Below are 15,470 nucleotides of genomic sequence, written 5' to 3' on the forward strand. Positions count from 1 at the left end.
AACAGCATGCCAGGTTTAAATGATGCTCAAGACACAGGCTTTTGCATTGGAGGGCATTGCTTTCTGTAAGCAATCCTGGTTATCCTGTGGTTTCCACAGCAAGCGTGAGACCTCAACTTAAAATTGGTCACATTGGTTTGCAATGCAGGTGACACCCTCACACACTTCTACACACGTTTGCCCTGTTTCGAATGAGTGTATTTGTGAGAAGTCATGCACTCAGCCTGTTTGGTGCACTCTGCCCCCTGTTGGCCAAAAAATAAATAATAATAAATTCCCCACAGACATTCTAAAAGCAGAATTTTTCTTAGCACACATCATGCCTTATGCAGACGTCTGTCTTTACTACCCACAGCTATGTCTGCGGGCTCCCTGCTGACTCCTCTCACATGTAGTAACTACAGTCTACACCATGGGTGACACTGGCACATGTTTCTATGGCACAAGGAGCACAGGGACACAATTACACGGCGTGAGGCAAACATGTATTATTGAACACCATTACTTCATCATGCTGAAGCTCAGTATTTCATCATGCTTATTTAAAATTAGGATATATGAAATGTTGATTCATTTATGTTGGCTCTTGCAAGGAATTTAATAAGACATTTAGAAGTGACGTTCAAAAGAAAAACGTGATGATCCAAATACTTGTTTAAATTTAATATAACACTTTAATATATTATATACCTCTATAAATAGTGGTTGATCTCCATATAGACCACCATGACAATAGGGACTATCCGATAAATTACATTTCATACAAATTTCCATAATTTTCTTATGTAAAACTACTTTGCGACAATAACAATTGTTAAAAGCACTAAACAAATAAAATTGAATTTAATTGAGTTGAACTTGATTATTTGGATAGAACTTGGACAGCTTGGAGCAGTAGTTCCAAATAGTAACACCTTGACAGCCCTCTTGCCCTTGTGTGTAAAGCCACAATTGCATGCATTTGCAAAATCTAAATGGCCAGGGTATGTGGATATAGAAAACACCGTCCACTCAAGCAGCTACACAAGCCATATTCAGCAGGTATTCCACATACCAGTTCAGCCACGTCGGGTTGGTTAAGATGCATTAGAGAGACTTGTTTCCATAACAAGGTAATGTATTCACAATCTGACGTGTGAAATCTGCTCCCAATCCTGAAGTGCTGGATATAGATCTGTTTTTATATCAGCCTGATGTAGTCAGATGGTGGATGCAATATCTGGCAGCAATCCTATGCTCTGATAATTCATGTTAAAACCCCATAGCTGTTCAAAACTGTCATGCTGTTGCAGATCCCATCTGTTCTTATACCTGTAGGTATTAAAGCTGTTTCCTCATGTATTAAGCCAAAAAACTGAAAAGCTGCCTTTAAGGTTGAGGACAGATGTTGTAGTTTCTAACTCGCCCTAGTCTCTCCTACTCTGACTCTCCCAGCATTTTTACTCCCTGGTGTGTCCTGTAACTACTTTTTGATTGTCCTGAAGAAGTAAATAGAAAACAGTGAAAAAGAATTTGAGGATGTGTCCTAACAATTCTGTTCATCTCAGGCCAGGCGCATGTATGCATATTGCATGGGATACTGTCTTTAGGTAAACCTACCAGTTGCAGGAGTCCAGTCTTGAAATGATGTGCAATTGAACACGCATCTGAGTGGCCTGTGTGAATATAAAGTCGACACATAAGTGTGATGAGATTAGCAGAGGAAAAGATCAGTTGGTTATTCCAAGGTTGCATGCAGTAACTGAAGGTGAGATCTGAAAGGTGTCTAGGGAGATCGCAAAATTTCTGACAGGGAATAAATTACCTCTTTTTTGTTTAATATGAAATAAATGTTTAGCTGATGAGATGCCATCCATGATGAGTTTTTTGCTAGGCATGCCAAAATCTAAACATAAACAAACAAAAGACAGGATGAGTGTCATCCGCATAGAAATGCTATGAAAACCAATGTGAGGCTATGACTTCACTCTACTTTTGTACTTCGACAAGTAATAAAGACACTTATCGCTGCCAATATCATGGGATTATTATTATAACTTAAATTGATATTTACGCTCAATTAAGTCTATTTCAGTTCCAAAATGCAAGGAATTATTTTTACTAACTTATGTACTTTAACTGGATCGTTTTATCAGTACCCTTTTAGAATTAATGAACACTACAAGAAGGCATCAAGTGTACCATGTTATAACCCAGATGTATAATCTTATAATCTACTATAGACTGAAGGCACAACATACTCACTCACTCACTCACTCATCATCTATACCGCTAAATCCTGTATTCAGGGTCGAAGGGACCCAGAGCCTTCCCAGGAGGCTTAGGGGACGAAACGGGGGTACACCATGGACGGGGTGCCAATCCACCACAGGGCACACACACACTACAGGCAATTTGGGAACGCCAATTAGCTTAACCTACATGTCTGTGGACTGTGGGAGGAAACTCACCAAGCACAGGGAGAACATGCAAACTCCATTCACACAGAGCTGAAATCAAACCTGGACCCTGGAGGTGCAAGACCACAGTGCTAATTCCAGTTAAAATGCAGATTTCAGAGTTAAAATCAAATTTCATTAAAAAAAAAAAAAAATCTTATTTAAATCCATGTCTGCATTCAGGGTGTTAATATACTGTATGATTAATTTTGAATTATTCAATTTGTGCTGAAAAACACCCTAAATTGTGTTTTTTTAAATAACCATCAATTTTTAAATCTACATTTGTGAACACAAAGTTGAATGCTGATTTTTTTAAACCTGAATTTTAAAATGCAAGTTTTTAAGCATGCTGAATTTTAAAGGTTAATCAATAAATATGTATCCTTGATTTTAACCTATTTTAAATATTATGAATACAATTTTGTTTATTTTTTATAAATACTACTACTACTAATAATAATGGCAGCACTGTGGATAAGTGGTTCGCACTGTCGCCTTGCACCTTCAGGTCCTGGGTTCGATCCTGCGTTGGGTCTGTGTGAATGGTGTTTTCATGTTCTCCCCGTGCTTGGTGTGTTTCCTCCAGGTTCCTTTGTGAATGTTGACCAGAGGTCCTACCATGGTCGTACAAAATGGGAATAACTGCAATGGTCAGCTTTGGCCTCAACGGTCCACAGCTGGACTAGAGAGGTTTCCAGATGGATGGATGGAATAATAATCATCTGATTTCCAACAGGTAATGACTGAGCTGCCATAACTACTTCAGTCTCATTTTTTTGAACATGTTCATTATATAAAGGTCAGCGCAGTTCCAGTGGTTTTTCCTAAAACCATATTTAGTCTGCCCTTTTTTGCTTATACATTTCTATTGAAAGGGAGAGCATAATTTTTCCAAGGGGTTGAAAATGTTCAAACGTCTAGTCCTTAAACTAAATAACAGGCTTCTGACTGAGGTGGCCAGACGTAGCAAAAAACACCCAAAGAAAATATGTTCCACAACACAGAAAATCTTATGTACATTCAAAACTTTATTTATGGAATACAGTGTATAAAGCATAGTGTTTCCAGTCAAAGCAAATGTTCCATACACTTACGTACATAGAGGAAGAAAAAGTCACAGAAAGAAAACGAATCCTGCTTTCTGTATCTACTGTACAATGCAGTGTCACTGCATCCCTAATGCCTTCTTAAATCTCAGTCAGAAAACTGCAACCACAAACACTTGATCTATTTAAATCAGTCAACCACACCAGTGTTGTTTATGTCTTTTTTTTTTTTTATAATTTCCAGGATAGCTCAAATTTATACGGGAAATAAAAACCTGCCCAAAAGGAAAAGGAGTTTTAGTTAAACATATTGTTTAAAGACACTCACTACAGCAGTGCAGATATTTCAATGCATGCGAGATGGGTAGTTTGTGCTGAGTGAGGGCTTTTAGATTGGAGGATTTGCTCATAGTGCAAAGACCCATCACTGGAAAACCAAATCTAACACCTCACTTTAATCGACGAGCTGAAAATCTTAGCGAATAGCCGCTGCTCCGAGATCACTTATTTTAATGAAGCTTCGTTTTAAACCAGGGAAATAAATCATGTAGATATGAATAAACTGCTTTCCATTATTTTTTTTCCCAGTGTCATGGTCTCCTGGTTGCCAGGTATTCCCAATATCCTTCTGTGTCCTGTGCCAAAACTCAATACTCTTGTCTTGCATCGATCCAATCTGGCAACCTCTAATAACCGTAGCATAAAAACCGACTAAAGGCATAGCACAAGACAAAGACAGGAAAGAGATTGGACTGTCTATCCAGGAGACATGAAAGAATTTCGCCTCATTTCCTTCCATGTGGTTCAGTTTAATCACACTACGGTGCCACTGTGTTCCAGGAAACTAGAGGCTGAAGGAAAGGTTTTTTTTTTCTTTTCTTTTTTACTTCACATGGGATTGTACAAAAACACAAACTTCACTGGAGAGAACATACATACACATACAGTGAATCCCTACCTCCCATCCCCTAAACACCCTAGATCCTGAAAACCCATTACAAAACACATCCAACCATGTGAATCCAAACAGAAAGTGAAATTAAATAGTGTGGAGAGAGAGAGAGAAAGAATAGATCTGTGAAATGCATAGGATGAAAACATATCAAGATAGACATATACACACTGATTTTTCTTTCCAGCCCCCAGTAGCTGGAGGAACTCAAAGTAAAAAATAAAGATAAATGAAAAACAAACAAAAAAAAAAGACAGTTCTTGTAAATCATGTCTGTATAAAATCAAAGCAGAAAGCCGATTTCTGTTTAAGTCGCTCATTAGTCAAACTGAAGTCATGTTCATGAGAAGATAGTAAATGTTGAAACCCTGCAAAAAAAAAAATGACGCTCTCTAACAGGAGAAAGGACCCATCCGGACAATAGAGTTTATCTTCATTTTCTTTTTATATATCATGCACTAAATAGGTACAGCTATTTTTTTTCTGCATTACGACAATACATTAGACGAAACGAAAGAAAACGTCTTCTTTATCCATGATTTTTCTTTCTGTTTTTTTTTTTTCTTGGAAAAAAAAAAGTCTTAAAATGAAGAGTTCATTCAAGAGTACATTAGGGTTATCACTATAATCTTATCATCATGATTTTAATCCGTTTTAATCCAACACAGCACAGCTGTCATCAAAGCACACGATGGGATAAGGACAAGAAGTGGAGGAAAAAAAAAAAAAGGAGAAAAAAGAAAGTGTCTTTATAACACTAATCAGTTATATCCCAGTGTTCAGCAGTTAAAGTAGTGTGGGAATGGACAGTGTGGGGGACACTAGGGGAAGAGGGGCATAAAATCTGTAAACTCAAAAGAATTAGCACCTGATCCTGGATCAGTGCTCAAGAGCATCTTTACATCAAGTATGAATTAAAAGGTTTGATCTGTTTATGTGCATCTTTTAGACGAGTGACCAATCACAAGTGGCACCGAAAGACATGTACTACAGGGAGTGAGTCTTTCCCTACACTGTCCAGAGTGGGGTGAAGAGGAAAGGGTTGGGGGACTACAGCCTAGCACATGGATCATTAGTTCATCTGCTCAAAGAACTTGTAAGTTGGATTTTCATAGCCGTTCTGCTGCATCTTGGAAAGATGGCGCTCTTCTGGAGTGATCGCAGCGTCCACCTGTGAGAAAGAAACAAGCAAAAAAACAAAAAAAAGGACGTGTTAAATAACAGTCACACAGACTGACTTTGACAAGGCACTCATAAAAAAGGCCTTTTTCTTCTTACGGAAAAATAATAACGGGTTTTCATTCCTTTTAATTGGACCGTCGCTATGTAAGTCGTTACCATGGAAACTAAAAGAATATACGATACGGCGGATTTATTCAAAAACCTGTAAGATCTCATACAATTTTTATGAAGCACATTGTTTTGTCTTTCCATGAAAAAGAGAAGACACCTTAATCAGCTTCATAAACTGACTGTTTAAGACTGCTGTGTCTGTAATCTTTTTAAACTTTATTCTTGTATTTTAACATTCATGAAATACTGAGAAATCCACCTTTCAACTTATTTTTGGGAGGTGCATTTATTAAATCTGTTTTTTTATTACACAGATCCCTGCCAAATTCCATTCATTCTGTTCTACGCAGCAGATAAAACCTCGGATGAAAGAACAAACGAGAAACAGACGTGCGGGCACACACACTGACCTCGATCACACCGTGGTGGATAGATGTGTACTGCTTCTTTCGCAGCATTACCAGTGTGATGACAATGACAGTCGCTATGACGACACCTCCTACCATCAGGCCAATAATAGCACCCTTGTTCGAGCTGACGTCTTCTGCGAAGAACACCTAAGAAGTACGAGGAAAAAGAAAGGAGCACATTTAAAAAAAAAAAAAAAAAAAAAAAAAAAGATGAAATGACATTCCTGCATCCACTAGAAGAGAGAATTCTGTCACTAGGGAGAATGAAGTAAAGATGGAGCAGCTGCTATCTCAGTGGGTCTGCGTTGCCATGCCAACTTGACCCGGTGGCATGGTAACGAGGATGAAGCTGCCCTCTCCTGGCACTAGTTTATATCCGATCACAGGAGTGCAGGGGGGGCTGGTGTGTCCGGAAACGGTGATGTGTGTTAAAGTAAAAAGCATAAAATGAATAAGTGTGAGACTGGCATTAGGCATGTGCATGACAACTATCACATGAAGGGGATGCCTGGCAATGCCAATCATAAGTATGTTAGTATGTGATGCAATAGTTATTAAATGAAAGATTTTGGGATGTTCTATTTGTGCATGTGTGTGTGTGTGTGTGTGTGTGTGTGTGTGTACCAGTTTCTGGTGGTGCACTTCGTAAGCAGCATTGTGCCTCTCCTCTGCCTCCATCTTCAGCTCTGGAACATCCTCAGGCTTCAAACCAGACACTAAAAGCAAACAAAGAAATGAAGGTTGTTTCAAGAATACGGGTGTAATTTTAAACATTTCATACAAGGATTAAATGTGGCACTTTGAAGGGTCTGTAAATAACGGATTTATAAAAACCTTCAATTTTCTTTTAAATCAACTATAAACATTTTAAAGACTACAAACATGCATCATAAGACTACACCAATGCTCTTAGTAAACATATTAATACACTGCCTGGCCAAAAAACATTTATTACACACACTAATATTTATGCACAGTTACATTTAATGACTATTTATCCACCTGTAGCTTTGATTAAGACAAGCAACTTGGTTTTGAGTTCAAGTGTGAAAATGCTACAACTCTTATTAGTCCTGAAATATGCCCGAACCATCCATGGATGTGATAACCTGGTCATTTAAGTCATCATCTGACTTCGTTGAGCCTAGACCTGAGCAACTGAAGCAACCCCAGATCATAACACAGCCTCCCGCACATCTGTACACGTGGACACTATCCATGATGGGTGCATCGCTTCAACCGCATTACTTCTTTCTTACTTCCCGTTACGCACATCGCCCAGTTCCACAGTCAGTCACGACCCATCAGTGATCATATGACTTTTTACTATTTCTCGAAAATACAGGATTTATGCTCCCTAACAAAACGTCATCACATTACTTGTGTGTGTGTGAAAATTTGGCTAGTAGTGTTGACTACTTCATCTAGCTGTGATTTTTGTGATGCAACTCCACCAAGCTTTTAAGTGACTCTGTAAAGCTGCTTTGCGACAATAAAAGCACATTTAAACACATTCAGGTGGATACTACAATTTATAATCAGATTACCAAATCACAAACAGCTCCAATAACTCATTTAAAATGACCAGTTTGTACAAATGCATGACATCATATGTAATAAATCTACCTGGGCGAGTAGGAAGCCCTCTGTCAGGGAAGGGACGAACATCCACAGGCTCAACTGTGGAGAAATTAAAGGGTTTTCATTTCAGAGGTAAGATGGTCTATTACTCAGGGTGTGTTCCGAGTCCTCAGGCACCGTACACTTACATTCCCTCAATGGCTCTTCAGTTGAAAAATGTATAAATAAAATAAAATAATACAGCTAGACTTCTTAAGTAGAACTGCTAAGTGTTATCTCCTTGATATTACAGTAATGTCGCATCATCATCATTATCGATGTCCTTATGAGAGTGTGTGTTGTGTGTACCATGGTTCTGAGTGTTGGGCTGGTTGAAGCTTTCAGGGTGAATGAAGCCGAGGTGGTCGGAGTCCTCAGACGGCAGCAGGTCGAGCGGGGCGGTGCTGTCGGGCATCAGCGCGTCATTGCCGTAGCTCACTCTCACGTCGCTCTGCAGTGAGGCTAATTGTGCCGACATCTCCTGCTGCTCACGCTGCAACAGTTCTGAGATCGCGTAAACGAAAATGAAGAGAATCAGAACAGAGTAAGAGAGATTTCCTGTGCTGAGTAAAGTAACAGGAGTATAAAAGGGTGGGCGGGTGGGGGGGGGGTGCTCTAATTAAAAAGGTGCTGAAATCACGGATTTGATGCGTGTGACTACCTACTGGAGTGGAGGCAGGAGGGGGGGAACAGACGTGGTGATGGGGAGAGAGAGTGAGTAGAAGAGAGAGAAATAGACTGTGACTGAATCAGGGACACACAGATGGTCAAATGACGCACGGGGCACAAATAAGCACCACACACACACACACACACACATACGACATAAAGACACGTGAAGGACATAAACACAAAAAATGATGATGATCAAAATATGATTTATTCCCTTTTTATAACAAAACATCTTTGTCATTTGTGCCTGGATTTATCCAAATCATATTTTACATTCATCCACCGCGCATAACACATCGTAAACAAACAAAAAACCATAACACTGGATAACCGTTAACAAGATTTAACCGAGAACTAAGATTTACAGGAGGAATTTCCCCAGTCTGTCTTTCTGATTTCCATGACGGAGCGGTTCCTGTTACTTGGTAAGACGAGAAATGTTTTTCCTTCATCATCAAGAGCGACGAAAAACAAGAAGCTGGTGACGGAAAAACGGTTTATAGTTGCTTTACCAGAAGTGGAACTCATTCGGGTTTCAAACGTGCCATGAAATCAAGTACGGTTTAAACCAGTTGTAATAAACAAATAACTGTTACATCACTGTTTAATAAATGAAAGAGAGAACGAAAGGCTACATTTACTGTACATTACGAGACTGAAGTAACTAAAATCTGAATTTTTAGGCTATTTCATGGCAGATACATATTAAACATTACACTAATTTATTTGAACCAATATAATATTATGTTATAGTGTAAGGGATTTAAAGATAATGAAAAATTTTTTTTTTTTAATGATAAAATACTACTACTAATAAAATATAATAAAATAAATAAATAAATATCACATTATAACAACATGGCCACAAGAAAATGATTTTACACGAGGTTTTTTTGGTGCACTTTTGCTAAAAATTTTAAAAGTTTTGTGTTTTCATATTAAATTTTATTTTAGTAGAAATTGTTTTTTTTATGGTATTAAACCTCTTAGTCGTTATGTGCGCGCGCATAATTTGACATCCCTCAATCTCTCTCTAAATGAGTTCCACTTCTGGTAAAGTAACTACAAACCGTTTTTCCGTCACCAGCTTCTTGTTTTTCGTCACTCTTGATGATGAAGGAAGAACATTTCTCGTCTTACCAAGTAACAGGAACCGCTCCGTCATGGAAATCAGAAAGACAGACTGGGGAAATTCCTCATGTAAATCTTCAGTGTTACAGTTTTTTGTTTGTATCCTTTGTAATGCAAGTTTGTTTACGATGTGTTATGCGAGGTGGATGAATGTAAAATATGATTTGGATAAATCCAGACACAAATGACAAATATGTGCTGTTATAAAAAGGGAATGAATCATATTTTGATCATCATCATTTTTTTGTTTATCACCCTCACGTGTCTTTTTGTCATGTGTGTGTGTGTGTGTGTTTACAGTATGTGTGTGTGTTTGTGACGCTAAAGTAAGAGGAGAGGAGGAATCAGTTCCTCCTGTCTCCCCTTCTTATCTTACACAGTAAAACTTTCTACTCTTTTGTTTGAGTTTCACCACCACATTAACGGAAAGACTGTTTTATCAGAAAAATTTGCAAGGAACATCGCTAATGACACCTGTGTGAGTGCACGCTAACGGAATCACTGCTGTAAAGTAAAACCAGCAAACAAATGAACCTGTACTTTACCTTTAAAAAGCATCACGACAGAGCAGAGAGAGAGTGTGTGTGTGTGTGTGTGTGTGTGAGTGTGTGTGTGTGTGTGTGTGAAGCCGAGAAGAGGAGGGGTTTGGGGTGGGACGTGTAAGGGCGAGAGAGAGAGATTGAGAGTTGTCAAATTACGCGTGCGCACACATAACGACTGAGAGGGAGAAAATGGATCTTTAACCTCTCTAACGAGACTTTCTTTTGCGTTACAGCGCCTGCACGCATAAATGGAAACACTTATCTGTCAGGATTTATTTGGACTTTTTTTTACGTTTTTTTAAGTGCAGGTTAATTTGTTTTATTTTTACTTTATATTTTGTATTACTTATTTATGTATTTATTTTTTTGGGCTGTGAAATAAATAATTTGAGTTTCTATTATTTCTAATGGGAAAATTTCATTTGGTTTACGAGTGTTTTGGAATACGAGCCCACTTACAGAACGAATTATGCTCGTAATCCAAGGTTCCACTGTAACTGCTTGCCATCCTCTAGAGCATTATCCGAAACATACTTTTGTTAAAATCACATCTATTGTTTGGAATAAATTAGTGGTCTCACAAATAGTAAAACGATGCGAACAAAGACGTATCGATGCGTTCATGCCGTTTCGGAGGATAGACGCATCCATATCAGAGTCAGATAAAAGTCGGAGGTAATTATGAATGCGAACCATGCAAATCTGATCTGACTAAAAACATCAAAATAAATGCAATGTAGCTTGTAATGTGAACACAGCCTTAAACACTTTGTGGCTTTATGCTATAACTGGGAAAATAACCTATCTCTCCACTTCCTGTTTGCGGCCTCGAAAAGCACCAACACTCACCAACTTGGTCCTGGATGTCATCCAACACGCCTGGAACTTTGTACAGGAGAGCCAGAGACTGGTTCATCCTCTCCTCGATCACGCGCAAGTGGGTCAACACCTGAGAAGAAAAAAGCCAGAGGGCCTTATGTCTGGAACTTTGATCCCTTTATCCCCTAAAGTGGATTTCTCTCTTACAAAAGACACACTCTCCGGCAGGAACAAATCCATTCTTATGAACCTCACTGGATATTTTCCCCTCAGTATTGGATTTCAGTTTGAAAATAAAGCTGTTATTAAGTTTAAGCTGAACTGTTCACATGAGCTGGCTGAAGGATTGTTTTTTATTTTTATTTTTTTCATAAAGAACAGCGACATTGTTAAAAATAAAGAATAAGATGTTTAGAAAGATGTACTGCACCACAATACAGTATGTACAATAAAACAGCAGTTAATAGGCTGAGCAAACCTACAGTAGTTATTCCTAAACCACAAGTCAATGGTTGACATTTGAGATGTTTTTCTCGTCACCGTAGCAACCGCTCAAAGCAGTCAAACTAAAGGAGCATCAAAGGCTTTTTTTCTTTTTTTTTTCCACAATCCACATTCTGATGGGTGTCTGGATATTCATCTGCATTTTTCGCAGCCTGGTGTGTCATTCTGGTCAGTCACAGTGATGTAATGTGAAGAAAGCAGGTGGTTGTAGAAGACTCCTGGTAGTCTGCTTTGTATCAAATTTAACACTAGTTTTTCAAGCTTAACGACCTATACACTGCTGGCAAAAAAAATTAATATATATATATATATATATATATATATATATATATATATATATCTTTCCAGGGCTCAAATTATAGGCCTGGATCAAGCAACAAAAAAACAACCCTTTCCAATGCACTATAAAAGAAACCACAGCTACATTTAATAGTGAAAGTAAGAGCGTTTCCAACTCACAGCTTTGGAACTTAACAGCTGTGTGTGTAAGAAAACTACTTTTCTTTGAAGGCTTTATTTTCTAGGAAGCGAAAAGATTGGACTTTTGGACAATGGAAAAATGTCATGTGGTCCTACGAGTCCGGATTGACCCTATTCCAGAGCGATGGGTGTGTCAGGGTAAGAACAGTAGCGCATGAAGCGATGCACCAAAAATCACTGTACAAGTCTCTGGAGGCAGGGTTATGACCTGGGGTTACTTCAGTTGCTCAGGTCTAGACTCAGCAACGAAATGTGGCAATAAAATTAAGTCAGTCGACGACCTGAATGTACTGAATGACCAGGGTATCACATCTAGGCCCAAAAAATGGTTTTCTTCCCTGATGGCAAGGCAATATTTCAGGACTCAAAGCTGAAGGCAACTGAATGAAACATTAGACTGTAAGACTTATTTTGTGGGGGCCAGACAGCAGACTTGCAGGACTAAAATAGTAAAAGTGTAACTAGCGATTATGATGGTTAAGTTTTTTTGGTGGACAAACTTCACCATGTCACTCATTCATCGTCTATACCGCTTTATTCTCTATACAGGGTCGCTGCGGGCCTGGAGTCTGTCCCAGGAGACAAGGTGGAGTACGCCCTGGACAGGGTGTCAATCCATCATAGGGCACGCACGGACACACACACCAACACACACTATGGTGAATTTGGGAACGCTAATTAGCCTCATCTGCATGTCTTTGGACTGTGGGAGGTAACCGGATCACCCAGAAGAAAACCACCAAGTGAACACTAAGCCACCAGGCCACTTTTATTCTTAATTATCCTGTTAAAATTATTTTAATCCTGATAGCATATCAACGTTATTACTAATATTCTGTGCATTAGATTCGCATTAAACCATATTAACTAGGAGAATATAGTACATAAATAAAAATTTAAACACTTATTTGTAATCATAATCAGGACATTTTCATTTCGTACCGTATCATACTGCATAACGCTATGTGGTTTTGTACCTGAGGACGGATCTGAGCGGCTTTCTTGGGGTCCACGACGCGGACATGCTCGAAGTGTTTCAGGGTGTGCTGCCTGTCTTTTTGCTCGGCACGCACATACTTCTTCAGCAGACTGAACACATGACGTGGCTAATGAGAGAATGAGATAGAGAGAGAACAGGGAGTCATTCATCTCGGTGGAAATAAAAATAAATCAACCAAACGGCCAGCCATTCCGCGTCAACCTGTCACTGCTATGGGAATGAGCACTGAGAGCTGAAAGGGACAAAAGGAGCCATATGGCAAGAGTTAGTGCTATTAATATGCATTAATATGTTAATGTGAACCTGCTGCATGTTGATACGTGTCGACATGTTCAATCTCTAAGGAATGTGCTTGATAGAGACCTATTGAGGATGACCTTGAAAGATGTTATTTTAAAGCCTGGACATAATACATGTAGAGCTTCAGCTTTACTTTTATCTTCATTATCTATAAGTGAGATGATACTATCTGTCCATCTATCCATATACTGTACATACACACATTATAGATAGCCAACAAACTATCTGGAGAATATTTAATGAGGTTGTGACTCAGACCTAGACTGTTCAATCAGTTCGTTTTTGGACATTGTGATGCAACATCACTTATGTTTATTGTTTGATTTGTCTGAAACAGTTATATTCCTTACAGGGTGTAGAGTATTAAAATACTATAGGTATTTAATAATTGGTTGGTTAAATGTCTTGGGTCATACAAAGGGATAAACGTTTTTCCAGTCAGTTTTCGGCTCCACGCTCCAGTCCAATAGATGGCGGTATTGCACCAAATGAACATAACTTCAAAAGAAGAAGACGCTATAGTCTCGCAAAATGTGAGTGCAGCAGAACCTCGGAATATGATGCCCTCCTTTACGGATTTTCGCATTAAGAATTTAGATTCTTAGAACCGAACCCCAGCTAAGTCTGGGAGCCGTTCGAATCGAGTAGAAAGCCAAGCAAAGAGAGTTCATTCACTCATAAATTAAGATTAAGTAAATTTAATGTATATTTATTTCATTTAGATATGTTTTTTTATTGTTTTTTTTTATGTATTATATGAAAAAAAATTATTAAAGTGTTAGAAATTGATCAAATTGGTCATATTTTTGTGTGGCTAGAACAGATATTTTATCATTTCTTATGGAAAATAAGGGGACGAGAAAAAGAGTAGTGGTGACTCAGTGGGTTAAAGCTCTGAGTTACTGATCGGCGGTTTGAGCCCCAGCTCCGCTAGGTTGCCGTTGTTGGGCCCTTGAGCAAGGCCCTTAACCTTGTCTGCTCCAGGAGTGCCGTATAATGTCTGACCCTGCGCTCTGACCCCAGCCCACTAAAACAAAGCTGGGATGTGCAAACAATAAAGATTTTCCATGTGCTGTAACATACATGTGACAAGTCTTAAGGAACTTATTTATGCAAAGGTTCTGCTGTATTTGCATAACATGGAAGTGGATTATATTTTCTGCTTTTCAATTAATTGAATTGAGTAATCGATTAAACCACACAGTTCAAACTCCATTCCATAAAGCTCCATTCATCACAGGGATTTCAGTAGTGCTTTTTCAATCGCTTTATTCCATATAATAGCAGATCAACAGCAGCCGAAGGTGTAGAAATGAAGAAGTAGTAAAAGAAGAGGAGAAGCTTTGATGTTTAATGGTCAGAGGGCCTTTAAATGAGCTAGCCTTGGGCTGGGAACAGAAATATTTATTGCCCTACATGTGGAGGCTGAGCAAAACAGAATGCTATGTGCTTTTTTTTTGTTTCAACTGGGTTTTATTATTAAAAACAAACCCAGCACATGCAGTATTAAACACGCAGATTCACACAAACCAAACAATGCTCGCTCGGACCGCTTCTTTATCTAATATTATTTATATCGTCCCGTCTCGACATGCTAGAGTATGCGTGCTGTTTTCACTGTCTAAACACAGGGTCCCAGATGCGAGTGCCTGAGATTAATCCAATTCAATTTCTGCTCCGCTTGATGCTTCCGTGTCAAATTTTTTAACCACAACAGGCTAGATAATGGAAAAACGAAAATTGGTTGCGGAGCACGGCTGGAGGGAGAACGAACGAGCGTAAAAGGAGAGAGGTGTCAGAGGAGCGCTGGAGCAGAAAGACAGTAAATGGATGGAGGTGTCATATGGAGGGCACAGATGGTGAGAAGGTTATCACTGGAAGCTAGAAGTATGTAAAATATGTGTGGTTAATTTTAGCAATGTCTGCTCGCCCGCTCGCTCACTCGAGTTTTACTTCGCATTTGTTTGCTCATTGGGCACGCTAGGGTTTAAAAGCGGCGAGGCGAAATGTATTCAAACACACAGGGTGTGTCAACACGTGTGCGTGTGTGCATACCCGTGGCTCGTCCGCCTGCAGGGCGCTCAGAAAACTCTCAAGCGCGAGGCGCCGGCGGTCGTTCAGAAGCGCCTCCACGCGAGCCATATGAGTTTCCACTAGCTGCTGCCTCTCGCTGGCTGCCTCCTTCTCCAGAGCCTCCACCTTCTCCTGGAAGTGCTGCATAGAAAGAAAAAAAAAAGTGAGAAGGGGACGAGAAAGCAAC

At 39.2% G+C, this 15,470-nt stretch overlaps 1 protein-coding gene across 2 annotated transcripts in view; it reads right to left on the bottom strand.

Annotated features, from left to right (window-relative positions):
* Positions 1-3,449: 3,449 nt before the first annotated feature.
* Positions 3,450-15,470, bottom strand: part of appa (amyloid beta (A4) precursor protein a) — a 34,679-nt gene continuing 22,658 nt past the window's right edge. For both annotated transcript variants that reach the window (XM_053476580.1, XM_053476579.1), the window contains 8 exons: positions 15,266-15,424; positions 12,888-13,016; positions 10,957-11,056; positions 8,072-8,266; positions 7,769-7,822; positions 6,767-6,858; positions 6,143-6,289; positions 3,450-5,610 (listed from right to left, as the gene is read on the bottom strand). In XM_053476580.1, the coding sequence (XP_053332555.1) occupies positions 5,512-5,610; positions 6,143-6,289; positions 6,767-6,858; positions 7,769-7,822; positions 8,072-8,266; positions 10,957-11,056; positions 12,888-13,016; positions 15,266-15,424 (975 nt within the window). In that variant the 3' untranslated portion in view covers positions 3,450-5,511. The remainder of the gene's footprint in view (positions 5,611-6,142; positions 6,290-6,766; positions 6,859-7,768; positions 7,823-8,071; positions 8,267-10,956; positions 11,057-12,887; positions 13,017-15,265; positions 15,425-15,470) is intronic.

The sequence above is a fragment of the Clarias gariepinus genome, chromosome 18, assembly GCF_024256425.1.
Source record: "Clarias gariepinus isolate MV-2021 ecotype Netherlands chromosome 18, CGAR_prim_01v2, whole genome shotgun sequence".
Taxonomy (NCBI): Eukaryota; Metazoa; Chordata; class Actinopteri; order Siluriformes; family Clariidae; genus Clarias; species Clarias gariepinus.